This window comes from Corapipo altera, unplaced genomic scaffold (genome assembly GCF_003945725.1).
Source record: "Corapipo altera isolate COAL_440 unplaced genomic scaffold, ASM394572v1 74, whole genome shotgun sequence".
In the NCBI taxonomy this organism is placed as follows: domain Eukaryota; kingdom Metazoa; phylum Chordata; class Aves; order Passeriformes; family Pipridae; genus Corapipo; species Corapipo altera.
In genome coordinates this window covers 1,854,838-1,868,800 of record NW_020884934.1, presented here as the reverse complement: position 1 = coordinate 1,868,800, position 13,963 = coordinate 1,854,838, and the positions used below count along the sequence as shown (strand labels likewise).

The 13,963-nt window shown below is 36.9% G+C and overlaps 1 protein-coding gene across 3 annotated transcripts in view; it reads right to left on the bottom strand.

Annotated features, from left to right (window-relative positions):
• Positions 1 to 13,963, bottom strand: part of CADM2 (cell adhesion molecule 2) — a 612,665-nt gene that overhangs the window by 121,851 nt on the left and 476,851 nt on the right. For all 3 annotated transcript variants that reach the window (XM_027660008.1, XM_027660010.1, XM_027660009.1), the window contains 2 exons: positions 2,663 to 2,815; positions 76 to 213 (listed from right to left, as the gene is read on the bottom strand). In XM_027660008.1, the coding sequence (XP_027515809.1) occupies positions 76 to 213; positions 2,663 to 2,815 (291 nt within the window). The remainder of the gene's footprint in view (positions 1 to 75; positions 214 to 2,662; positions 2,816 to 13,963) is intronic.

Below are 13,963 nucleotides of genomic sequence, written 5' to 3'. Positions count from 1 at the left end.
AATTAAAAAACATAATTCTAAAGAATGCATAGTCTTGGCAACTGGACCAAATTACACCAAAGTCCTTTTAAATACCTTTAACTTCTTTGTCGTTCTTGAACCATCTGATATCAGCTGCTGGTTTACTACCAGATGTCTTGCAAGTGAGCTGCATCCTCTCTCCCTCCATAACTGGTGAGGTAAATCCAGTAATTTGTGGCTTCTCAGGAACACCTAACAAGCAAACAAGCAAAATGTCTCTGATAGAGTCAGCTACTGGCATGAGTATGTGACCATCCTAAAGTTCACTTCTTCATATGCTCTAAATTCTGGAAACAGGATAATTAATTCCTCATGCCTTGTCAGTGAAGCCTTTTTCCTATTGTAAATAAACTATTAGTCTGAACAGAAGTTGATTCTAAATAAAGAAAGAAAACAGAAATTAACCTGGTTTTCCAAGAGAAACAGATTGCATTTTAATAAATATCTTATCTGTGTATATTCTGCGTGCAGGTCTAGTCTGACTTGTTATAATGTTTAAACCACTCTGCACAGCAAAGCACGTTAGAAGCACAGCTGTGAGAATGAAACACAACTGGAAACAAAAAGCTGAGCTGACCTAAGTTCAGAACAGATGTTTAAACCTGAATAATGAAAACTTTAATACAAAATCCAGGGAAAAAGGAAGATGAAAATAAATACAGGAATCACTTTATCTTCACAGAACAGAAACCCAGAACATCAAGAGGTATAATCAGAGCTCTATTGGCCATGGAAAGTTCTTCAGCTGAATCCAAGTCTTTTGGAAGAGGTCACGTGATTTTGATACACCATACACAAAATACTAAATTTGGAAATAGTGTTTTTTCAATGAACCATGAGTGATTTAAAAAAAAAATACGAAGAAAATTGGGAAAGTTCTGATTGTTACCTATGTAAATCCAATTAACTTATGAAAACACAAGAATAAGTTATTTCAAAATAATACTGGTGACTGTAATTTTAAAATCTCAAAAAATGTCAGTTATAACTTGCATTACAGTGCTATGAAGCATTCATATTTGTGGCTAGATAAAGGGATCAGTCACAGTAAGTGGTCCTATGCCCTGTATTTCATAATTTGGTTTTTTTTACATCTCTTTACCAAAATGACAGATTATGTATATAAAAAGAAAGCAGCAGTACCTATTACATAGTACATTTCTCTGATAAATCTATTCCTCTCTTTCAGGACAGGAAATGGTGTCTGCTATAATACCTTGGCACTTAAATTTTCTAATCAATAACAGAACAGTCAATAAAGGCATTATTAGTATATAAAAGGACAGTTTATCTGATTAAAAGATGTAATACATTTCAATGGAAAAGTTCCCCCTCTACAACAGAAAATGTTCAAGGAGTTCAAAATGTTATTTTGAAAATTACAAATACAAAATGAAAAAGACAGGAATCTTAAATGCTGCAGCTTTCTTTCTTGGAAGGTAAGTAGCTGATCTTGGTAAAACTCCATGAAACCGTCCCCTAAAATGAAGACAAAACTTACAGGACTGTGAAAGATCAAGTTACTTTTGTTAATAAATACTGGCTAGGTGGGCTTTTTTTGTCTTTGTAACACCTTTGTACATCTTTCTGCCATTTAACATGTTGAACTGGTGTATTCATCAATTGTTTAGATCACGAAATGCCTTTCTACAGAAAGGAAGATTAAGCACAGGCAGTTGCTATTCCAGAATATTCTGCTTTCGGTGGGTACTTTTTGTCCTTAATGGCAAACTTGTGAAGATTCCTGTAAAATAGTCTCATAGGGACTGAAAGGGAGACGTATTTCATATCCTAAGCACAAAACCAATTCCCTGGCTGGATTAATGTGAGTATTACCGGCACAGAGAATATCTTACATTAGTCCTATTAAATTCAACTGTCTGCCTATCTACGTATAAAAATAAAACAAAAAGAAAGAAAGAGTCATGTTCAGGGACAGAAAAAAAAAAAGGAGAAAGGAATAAAAATCAATCTCTAAAATCATATAACCTCTTAGGTACGCAGGTGTGTTTCAATGAACTACAGCAATTTTGGCTGATTGGGCTACTGACATTCAGAGAATCATATAAAGCTTCGAGCAGAAACTTTATTTCCTGGGCATCTCTTGAAATCTATTGCTTTTCTCTGTGTATCTATAACCTTTGGGGAAAACAGCAGAGCACTTAGAGGATAAAGCACAAAAGAAGCAGCAAACCCAGTGAAAATTTGCACTTTATAGACCAAAAAAAAAAAAAGACAGTAGAATAAGCCAAGAAAATGCACAGCTAAGGAAAAATGATAAAGCTCTAAAGCCTGTTTTGATTTCATGCTTTCTGATTTTCTCCTCTTTGCCCTATACAATACGTTGTTAGGAGATGAACACATGCACCTTCTTTGCACTTCTGGTGCTCGGGATGTGGAGGTTATGTCCATTTTATGGAGCACTCACACCTTAGTGTTTGTCTGCTCCCTAATTCATTATCCTGCCACAGTGCCAACAGTAAGAGGCATGTTATTTTTCAGCCCGGCAATATAAAACAATAAACATCAGGGAAACCAGATCAGACGTTTACATTTATCTTCTGCCAAGCTTTAGAAAAGATCATTCTTATCATAATTTGCCAAAGCCCGAGGAGTTTAACGCTTGCTTCTTTATACTCACCGAGAACGGTAAGAAAAGCCTTGGAAGTTTTGACAGGCATGGTGAACAAAGAGCAGGTGTACTGCCCTTCATCTGACAGGGACACGTCGCTGACACTGATGCTCAGCTCGTGCCACGAAGCTCGGACCAGCTCAATTCTGTTGTCCCTCAAAGCTGAAAAACAAAAATCCACGTTAAGGTAGGACACAGAACGTTTACAAAGCGCTGCATGTTATCCAAGGGGCCCGATGACGTATCCCAGTGAAACCAGGCCCTGGGACATGGGGATATGGACACAGTTGTCTATGCACAGGAGTTTGTTTTCCCTGCGGAATAAAGTATGAGAGTTTAGCAAGTTTTTGGGTGGCTTGTAACATATATAAACCTAGAAATTAAGTGATTTGAGTTACTTTTGACCTTCCTCTAAAAAACCCAACACTGACTTTGATTTCTGTCCCCTCACAGCTTTGTTCAGTGCCTAAAATAAATCCTTCCTTTATTTCAGTGCCTAAAATAAATCCTTCCTATACTCAGCTTCTTTTTCACGCATTTACAAATGTTGAGAATCCTGTGTCTACCACTGCATAGTTTGCTTACAGATTTTTCTCATGTCCACTACTACTCATATTGAACTGGAATATCAGATTTCCTGAATTCTGTAACAGGGTATTTCTTATTATGAATAGATTGAAAATTCCACTTCTGCATGCATATATTGTACATTTAATGATATGAGGTAATTGAGTATAAGTGGCCTTACTTTTTGGATTATGACTAAAATGATGATGTTGTATCATAAAATCCTTTCTATAAAATTTTATTGGCATGAAACCAATGAGGGAAAAGGAACACGTAGATTCACTCATGTTCAAAATGTCATTTAATTAATGTTTTAAAATTTAAAGCATTTTAAAATGCTTTATATATTTATATTTATATTTATATTTATATTATATTTATATTAATCCCTAAATTCTATGGAAAGCCAGTCAAAACATTCCCAAACATTCTATTTCTCTGTGGTAAAGCTGTTTCAGGAATCTGTATATATTAATCAAGACTTTCCACAGCATAGAAATACTAACATCATAAGTAAGTAAACACTGTTATTCTCCTAAGTAAACAACAAAAAAGCCTCTTTAACTCAGAGAGTTTAGCTGTGTACCTCTAGATGCAAATCTCTGACCTGACAGTGGTTGAAACTTCAGTTACTTTTTGTAGTAAACTTCTGAAAATCAAGAGTAAATTGGGACTATGGTATTTGTCAGGAGAGTTATGCTTGCATTTATGAGAAGAACCAAGAAGTTCAAGTCCCTAATGCTGTTCTCACTCACCTCTTTCTAAAGTCCCCAAAGAGTCTTAGTTTTGTCTAACATATATGTCTGCCAATGATAAAAAACAACAACAAAAAAGTTTTACTGTGGTTCTTTTGCTACTAAATCTAGACATTTCTGCCCCATTGCTGTTCAAGTCTAACCAGGAAGACTTACACCAAAATAAGCAGCTACAGTGAAGATTCAGCAAAAATGTCACTTGAATTTGTTTTCTTCTAAGGTTCCCATTCAGGTTTTTTTTTTTTTCTCCATCAGAAATTTTCAGCTGAGTTTACTGAATATTTCAGGGTAGGCCAGCCAAAGCTGCAAGGTCTGATGACTGAAAGGTGACAGCTTAAGCAGCCCTAACACACAGTCATGTCATGAACTACTTCAAGGCACATCAAAGTGACTGAGACTGTGGAATGGACACATTCCAAGCGCAACTGAGACATTGGCTGGCTGGCCACAACAGGAAAAAAGTAATTACGTAGTCCAAAATATAAAAATGCATATAATGGTGAAAATAGGAGCAACGTCAAAGCAAACAAGCAAGCAAAACAGAGGCCACAAAATGAAAAGCTATGTGTACACCAATATGCTGACATAACAACCAAGAAAAACAAGCTCAGGAAAACAAAAAGTACATAAAGCAAGCATCTACCAACCCCAAGTGGCAGGCAAAGCTGATGACCGGGGCTTTACCAGCCCAAACTCCTCACAACAGTGAAGCTGTTGCTATCTTTGAGGAAGTAGATGGGGACTCAGAATTCCTTTCTCAGCTTTTCAATTCTAGTCACATGCAAACTGAGCAGACCTAAGAACGGTAGTTTATTTCACATTACTGACCCTCCAAAAAAAAAAATTGTTTTCAAAATGACTCAGTGCTTTCAAGTGGTTTGGTTACCACCACACCCATTTATAAAATTTGGCAACAGCATAGAAAACAGGAAAGAAAACCACAACAAAATAACAACAAAAACAAACAAGCCAACTAAACAAACAAAAACAAATCCCCAAAACAACAAAAAACCTCTCAGCACTACATAATTTGAAAGTGGTGATTTTTGCTTCCCCTTAATCAGAAACTATCTAAAAAATAATGCACCATATCATATTACATAGTATTTTACTTTGTTATAATTTTCAATTGTTACAGCCTTGTGACAAAGATGATAATCTTTGTTGAAATACTTTCCCACAGATGGGACAGAATTTCATGCACTAAGAACAGTAATGAATTGCACTAGAGCACTGGCCTACAGATGATGCCAATAGCACACCATTTCAATCCTACAATTGAAATACAAACCATTTCCATCAACTACATTCCTACTGCTCCCCTCCCTCATTTCCTCCCCTCCATACCTTTGTACAATATAAAAACCTCAGCTGAGTCAATTTTCTGTAAAACTGGTAAAAACAGTCACTGGTCAAGAGATGAGATCAGATGATCCATGTTTCAGTTCAGAGTGAATTTTTGTTGAAAGAACAGAAGGGTTGTTTTGTAATGGAAATACCAACACAGAGCCTTTGCAATAAATGCTACAAATAGCACCAACATAATACTCCTATGCAGTAAAGCTGTTTGTCAGAAGCATTTTTGTAAGTGCTAAGTCTAAACACAATTAATTATCTGTGCCATCCCTTTCAAACCTACACATCTGTAAGTTTTCCTGCCTACGCAGATGTTAGAGCAAACCAAATTTTACTGCTATTGCTTAGACAAGGCCGACACTTAGATACTTTTCATAATCTTATTTTCAAGTTGTATTTCTCTATCTGTTTGTGTCTGTTTAGAAAGACACCAGTTTCGCTTCACTAAAGTGATAGCTGTGATGGATGCCAGAACTGGTTTGTTTCCATTTTCTGAATTAGGCATATTTTGCTAAAAAGGCAAAGTTGGATGACAGAAAGAGTGGCTGTCTGTCTAGTCCTGGCTCCTGCACCCTGGGGCAGAGAGAGCCCTCTGGGAGAGGATGACTGGCTCCCTTAGACAGCAAAGGAAATATCAGCAACACTGGAGAAGCCAGGATTTCTGGCCAGCTCCCAAAATCCAGGCATCGTGACTGAGTGGAGCAGGGTCTTGAGCACCACAGAGAGTAAAGTCTTGCCAAGTCTGGCTGATGAAGGAAAGAAGCCCATGGAGCCCAAATAGAAGCCAGATACTCAAAAGTACCAACTGGAAAGCAAGAGTTTTAAGGAGAAGACACAATCTGCAAGGAGGTACTGGATGAGAAGGGCATTTATTTACAATGATCTATTCAAACTCTTTCAGCATATCTTAATTCTACTTATTTAATGATCTTTCTCATACAGGTTATTTTTCTCCTTTTAAAGGACACGAGTTTCCAAAGCTTCCTGTAAGTTTTTTAATTGTTCTTATTTGAATGGAGAATTGCCCAAAAGAGGGGACTTTCACTATGAAGTTTAAGCCAACTTGAGGCTCCACCACAGTAATTCAAATGAAGTTCCGTACAGTAAAACACAAAATGTTCTCTTTTATTTAATTAGCAGATGAAAACAAAAAGTAGAACACACATGGGGACATTCTGCATGAATTTGGAGTTTGGTACACACTAGTAAACAGACTAGATTTCCTATATACTGAAATGTCTATTCGTTGTTCAGAACTTCATAATTTGATTTTTGATTTCCCTTAATCAGAAATTATGAAAAAAATAATGCAGTACATCTTCTTGCATAGTATTTTACTGTTTGAATCGTTATTGCAAGCAAAAAAATGTCAGTATTTCTAGCTCTAACTATTTACTACTTGTATTATGGTAGCAACTAGACAGCACAGGTGCTGGGCACAGAAAATAAAGCTTTATCCTTAGAGACTCTACAAGCTCTGTCCTCGTTTGACTTGCATGGTTTCCAACCTCCTCTCCTACCTCTGCCTGGTCTTTCAGGTCTTTCTTTGAAACTGTTTTTTTTTTTCCATTTCACTTTGTTAGAAGCCAAACAGACCTTTCTGGCCTCTTCCTGGGGATTTTAACCTACATTCCTGAATCATCACCCTATCCATAGTTTGTGTCCCTATATTTTGCATGATACAGAGATGCTAGAGAAAGGGTAAATAAATAGAATATGTATTTGACTCCTGGGAAATACACATATGCCAAAACAGTAACAAAGAATACCAGCACTGACATCTCTTTTCTGTATTCTTATATTGCAAGCCCTTTAAAAAACACAAAATGCAACAAGAAATATAATTGCATAGTAAATTCCAATATGCCCTAAGTACATTATTTCAGTTTTCTGTAATTCCCAGGCACATATAATGTAGTTAATTTGCAAGGCATGAAATAATTATGCATAAAACACTTGGTCCTAAGCAGACACACTTCATTTATTTTACCTGTCATTCTCTTCTCCTGTGGAAAAGATTTTCTTTCAGAATGTTTTCTGACACAGAAAAAAGCAACCTTGATAATTTGCATACTTTAGGTAATTATGAGTAAAAGATAGCCATGTATTTCAGCTATATTAATTAGGAATTGTTGAGACTAACAACCACTGCAATAAACTGGTCTCCTTGTTCACAGTCACAAAAAGCTGTGCTTTACTTTTTGAAAAAAAAAACAAAAAAAACAAAAAACACCAAAAAAATCCTATGTTGTCATAGGGAAATCTTGCAAGAGGAGAGAAAAGAAACTTAAAAATTTGCAGAAATGGAAAAATCATCCCCGTTTCACACTGTGAGGAAAAGGCAGTTGGACCTGTCAGACATAGCCACACAGCAGCATCTCTAATGTTACTTCATCTAAAATGACCACATCTTCCTAGTATTTTGAGTCATTTATTTGAAGAATGGGGGATAAAAACCCCAAATCCTCCAGAGTAATTTGCCAATGTTTTGACAATACTAACTTGACACATGCTGCTGTCCTGGGATTCACTTAACAAAATTTTCATCCTTATGTTAGAGCTGTTCCCTCTGTCATGGGAATAATGTAACCATTAGTTGGAACCAGAAAGATTTCTGATACTCCACAGGTAATGCTAAACTCCCAGAAATTTAACACTTATAAAACCGAAAGAATCCCTCTGATTTTCAGAGTCCGCCTTTCTGAATGCAGTACCATCATTGAATCTGAAATAGATTTCAAGGGATTTATGCTGTGTTCCTGTACTTGGATAGACTCGAGAAGGCCTTTTTCTTTGCTCCTAATGAATTCAATATACCAAGATCCCTATAGGATGATCTACACCACTTACTTACAGTTTTGCATCAATCACCACCAAAAGAGAAAGAAAAAAAGAGACAGAACAGGAGTAAATGGAAGTAACCAAATTTTATTGTTATTTTGTGTCTCCTAAACCTTCCTATTTCTTTTCAAAACATTCACATTTCCTCTCAAAGACTCATTAGTCTGTTGCTGTATTAACAGCATGCCCAGTTGATACACAGTTATTCTATTGATGCCCAACCCATATCTAGTCAGTACTTGCATGGTATCTAAACTCCTAAGATTTTAAAACTTCTCAGTTGTTTGCATGTGGAAAGAAAATCTGTTTCCTTCCTCTTTCATTTCCAGTCAAGCAATTTGATTGCTTTCATACAAATACACAAGGGTAGGAGTGTGGATATTTACTAATCCCATGCTTTTTATTTCTACTTCTGCATGTGGTGAAGCCATTTTTACCTCTCAGTGGAGGTCACTTTTCTCTCACAGCATTGTGTCCATGAAATTATCACTTTTTCCCTAATTACTAGTTGGTCATGACTTCAAATCAGTCCAAAGGTCAGAAAGACAGATGAACTCTTAATCAGTCTAGAGCCATGATAGACTTCAGGACTGGGATAGAAGGTAGTGCTAGTGCAGAGGGAAAAGCATTAGAAGTTTCTATGCAACCTATCAAATTGGTTGACATATGTAAGGTTGGTGTCCTTTAGAGGTGACACCATTTATAAGTAAAATCAGCAGAAATCACATAAACTGAAGGTCACAATACTGTGGAGAGAATCTTTGGCTAATTGGCTGTGGAACAGCCTAACCAATTTGCAGGTACATGACAATTTTTTCCCCCATTAGGAAGGTGATTAGCAACACAGATGAGTTCAATCAGACATTCCAAACAGTGTCAACTGAACACTTCCAATTCACTGAATTTTCCAACCCATTCATGTACTCAGTAAATTCAGGGCATCACTAGGTTTCATAAGAGGTGCTAAGTAAGGTTCCAGAAATGGAAGAAGAACACAACAGTCCTTGGAGATAAGTTTTACTTTCATTCCAGTGCATTTCTGAAGTATTTGGTAATCAAAAGGAAGAAAGAATGAAGTCAATACCTCTTCTACCTCTAATCATCCAGACATCTTTACCTTCTGCTCTGGTTTGCAATCTAATAAAACAAGACAAGGTTGTTTTCAGCTGAGATACGCTGCTGAAACATTTTATTTGCTTATTTAAAGAACAGGGTTCAACAGCAAGCTGCTTGCTTGCTCCTTTTCGAATTTTTCCAGAACTTTTGCATGTTGGATAACGCATATGCCAAAGGCACACAGCAAACTCCCTCCATCAGAAGAGGTGCTGACAGCCCCACTAAGAGAGGCATCTACTCTGTGCTTTCTTACTGCCTCAAAAAGGCCAAAGCACTGGGGACTCAGAACCTGTCTGTACAACATTATCTATTATTTATCAGGGTGTACAGCCCTAGAGGCTTATGAGGAAAATCAAAACAGCAAGGTAATTTCTTCAGCGAAATAACAAGTCTCTGTTTCCTGCAATCTGGATAAAATGAAAACAAGTTTAAGGTGACTTACAATGACTTATGATCTTGAACACATCTGCTAAGTGAGGTTTCGCCAACTGTTGCCAACCGACAAACGAAGTCCAGGACAATTCCATGCCCTTCATGGATGGAATAAATATGGGAAAACTTTCCTGCATGGCAGATTTTCTGCACCGAGCTACATTGTCTCTCACAATTATGTTCTGCATTTGCTTCTTTCTCTTTTTCAGAACATTCAAGAAACGTGACAATATGCAAAAAGAGAGGAACAGCTTGCCTTCTAGGGTGTTTATAATGCCTGTTTCTGGTATTAAAGAAGCACTGAACTTACATTTTTCTTGTCTTTTGAAAATCACAAGGATGACATTCATTGCCTGAGAAGCTGACTCTCTTTCATATAAGAAATATAAGTTTCATATCCTTCCAAAACATGGAGGTTTTGAACTATGAATATGTTTTACTATGTTGAAATAATATTTAACTGTACCTCCAAATAATAAAACAAAAATCACATTAGTCAGAATGAAACATTGTCTTACAAGGTCTGCTCATCTGGTTCCTTCTGCAACAGGGAATTACAAGATTTCCTATTATACTAATGCAACTGGACATGTGCCACAGCACAGTAGCCTAGAAAATGTTTCAAAATCCTACTTCTCAAATATGCAGCTGCAAAAATTAAAATTGCAAAATGATCTGGCAAGGTTAGAGATGGACAGAATTAAAATAAATGAGATTCAATAGATAAAAGTAATTGGTAATCTTATATACCAAGTTGGAGACAAATGTTTTGAAAGCAGTAATGCAGGAAAGAAGCCCTGAGGATTACAGAGGAAATTATTTAACAATATGTTCAAATGCAGCACCACTCTTAAAAGATGAATCCTATTCTGGGTTGTACTGATCCTGGCAATTATGGTAAAAGAAAATGTTACAATATTCCAAAATAGCATACATCACACTGTGCCATATATTGTAAATTACAGACAGAAACAGTCTCTCAGTTGGGAAGATAATTTCTGTAGGGTTACTGATGGAATATGCTGCACAACTAATATTAAAAAAATGAGAATAATACAACAGAGACCTATAATAACAGTCCACACCTACATAAGGAAATAGTAACAAAAGTTAGAATTATTTTTGTTTTCTATAATTTTGAACACTGCGTTTCAGGCTAAATGAGAGCTCATTGCAAGTGAGAGACTGTTAAATAATGACTTTTTTGAAGTAGAAGAGATAAATAAATACTAATCCTCTTGCAAACTAAACCAAAGTTACACAGGTTTCCAAGTTTGTTCCCCTGTGAAAACCAGGTAATTTTTCCTCATGCACTGATGTTGATACTAACCATTGTGTTAACAGTGCTTAAATGATTGCTAACCAAGGCAGAGTTAAGCTTCTTTAGGTATCAAAAACTGTCTAGCCAAGTAGCACAGGTCTCTCTACCAAGACCATACATGTATTTTAAAGCACATCAGTTAAAATATACTCTTTGTCCTTGTCCAGGGACTGCCCTTTAAAGTCACTGCTGGTGACTGGCTTTAGCCAGCTTTGAATGCAAGGAGTCCTAAAAGGTAGGGGACACAGAACAACTAGGACAAATTTTACACTCTTAACACCCCTGGAAATCCAGGTTCTGCTCAGAGCTGCCCAAATGCAATAGGGGTTTTGTACATGTCTGCAGCTGACTGTGCCTTAAGGAAGCTGCTGTCCTTTACTTCCCCATCCCTGTAGATGGTGACATCACAATTCTGCTCATTCACTGGCTAAGCTTAATGATCCCATGACACTGAAAGTGCTTTTAGTGGTATGAATGAGTATTACTCATGGTAGAGTCGTGTTTATGGTACTGCTCCATATTTCTTGGAAAGCCAGAGTCTTCTCAATTCCAAAGAACCCGCTCCTGTTCAAACACATCATTTCAGCAAAATATGGAGAGACTTTCTTGCTTCTTGATGATCTAAGAGAGATTTCTCTGTAAGTGAGAACTGCTCTGAGAAGCCCCTGGTCCTTCTGCACTTCTTGATCATTCATGTAGATACATAAATGAACATCACTCTTCCTGTAGCAGATGGCTGCACTGGCTAGAGAATACTCATTCTTCCTAGCTACATTAAGCAGTTAGACTCCCTAAACTCCTTCTGCAGCCAGTGGAGTAAACTATCTTCCTCCAGAGACCAATTAAGAACAGGTCACTGTCTTGAAAATAATACAGAACCTGGATAAAACAGGCAATGATTGATGAACATATCTGCAATCAACCTAGCAGTTGATTCCAGTACCAATAAAGAATCAAAAACTAATGTATACATCAATACTGAAGATATTAATGCTGTGAGGGATGACTCACAGACCTCACTACTGAGGGAACTGATATATGGAACAAAATATCAGGAGAGATCTGAGATGAGTCTAGTGCAATTCCAGGGAGGACTCTCAGAAAGCTCTTTGACGGCTTTAACATCTTTTATGATAGAGCCCTTAAAGTTTTATAATGTCTCTCCTACAGCTTAGCAGCAGACAATCTTTCTCTCAACCACAAGTACACAGATGCTGCCTCTTTTGTGGTATTTGTCTTAATTTTCCAGATGCAGATGTGCTGTGAAGGAAACTATTAGTGAGAAATGGTGTCAGAAGCAGATCATTAAGGGATTGGAGCATCTCTCATACAAGGAGAGCATAAGAGACTTGGGCTTGTTTAGCACAAAGAAGCAGAAAATCCTGAAATTAATCTAAATTCAAAAGAAAAAAAATTGCATCAGAACTACCTAGACCTCTAATTTTCTGAGAAAGCTGCTCTAACTGGACCTAGTCAGAGAACCAAGTTGGACTAGATGACCTCCAGAAGTCCTTTCCAACGTGAAACATTCTGTGATCTTGTGATTCTGGATGTTTTTGGGGGTAAAGAACCTGCGTATCACAAAATTCCGCAATGTGACCAATCCTGAAGCACCAACAAAAAAAACCTTCTGGTAGATATTCAGAAAGATTAATCTTCAGCTTTTCCTGAGCATCTTTCCCTCTCATGGAGGGTTTGGATTTGAGTCCCTCAGAGGAGGCTGCCAGTCTCTCCCCTTTATAGCCAATGGAAAAAAAAAAAAGGAGAGAGGAAGAGAGAAATTATCTTTTCTAGGCTAAATTTCTAGTTTGTGCAAATGCACTTCTTCTGCAGCTATATTCCCAGAATGTGGTGACACAAGCGCAGCAACACAATATTTGGAGTTCATGGTGGTGGCCAGACGTATTCACCAAGTGTTACAGAATATTGTTCAGAAAAATATAAAAAACATTTGACATGTGATGCCATACTAAGTACTGATAGATGCACTGAATAAAATCTCCACTGTGAATAAATGCACTACTTAACCAACAGTAGATACTGACAGTAATAGATGTGTAGAATCACGTCACCATCACTAGTACTTATCCCCAGTACCTTACATTTTTTTTGACCATTCACATATACCAGATATATCTGATTACACCAGGACAAACTTGTCCATGATTAACATCTATGTTTAGACAAAAAGCAGCTCAACGAATCCTGGCTTTTCCATATAAACATTTATTGCAGGCATCTCCTTTTATAAGAGTCGGAGAAAAATATTATTCTGGTTGTTTCTTTCTGCAGTTCAAATTGTAAAGGTAAAGGACAAAAGAGATTAATTTGAAAAGCAAATATATGGAGTAACAACAATTTACAGCTACTTACCCCTCACACTTGCAACAGTTGATTAGTATTATTGATTCTCATACTGCACTTCCTTTAACTGATATAGTTTTGACTCACTAAGAAATCACCATAACCAAACTGTCTCCATCTTATTGCTTTTGAAGGATATCATGATTGTCATATGAAGGGAAGAACTGAATATTTAAAAATTGCAAGGAGTTCTTCCAATGGTGATTGGAAGAACCACATATTTTTGTGGTTATTTTTAATAGACTGTGAATCACTTAAGCGTTGGAAATACAGCCGAACAAGAATTTCTGCATTTGCTTTATACTACTGGATTGCATATAATTGATCAAGGGCATCTTTCAGTTCTGCTTCCAAGACATGGCACAAGCAAAGGAAGTGCTTGGCCTTCAGGGCAGAGAATGTTACTGGACTCTTCCTTGTCTGTCAACAAACTGCCTGTCAAAGGACATTAATTGCACATTTGGATGATAAGAAGTTCACAGCGTCAGAAGTAAGAGAGAGTGCTGCAGTAACAATCTGCAACACTGCATACATGAATTTTTTTTGGTATCTAAGTTA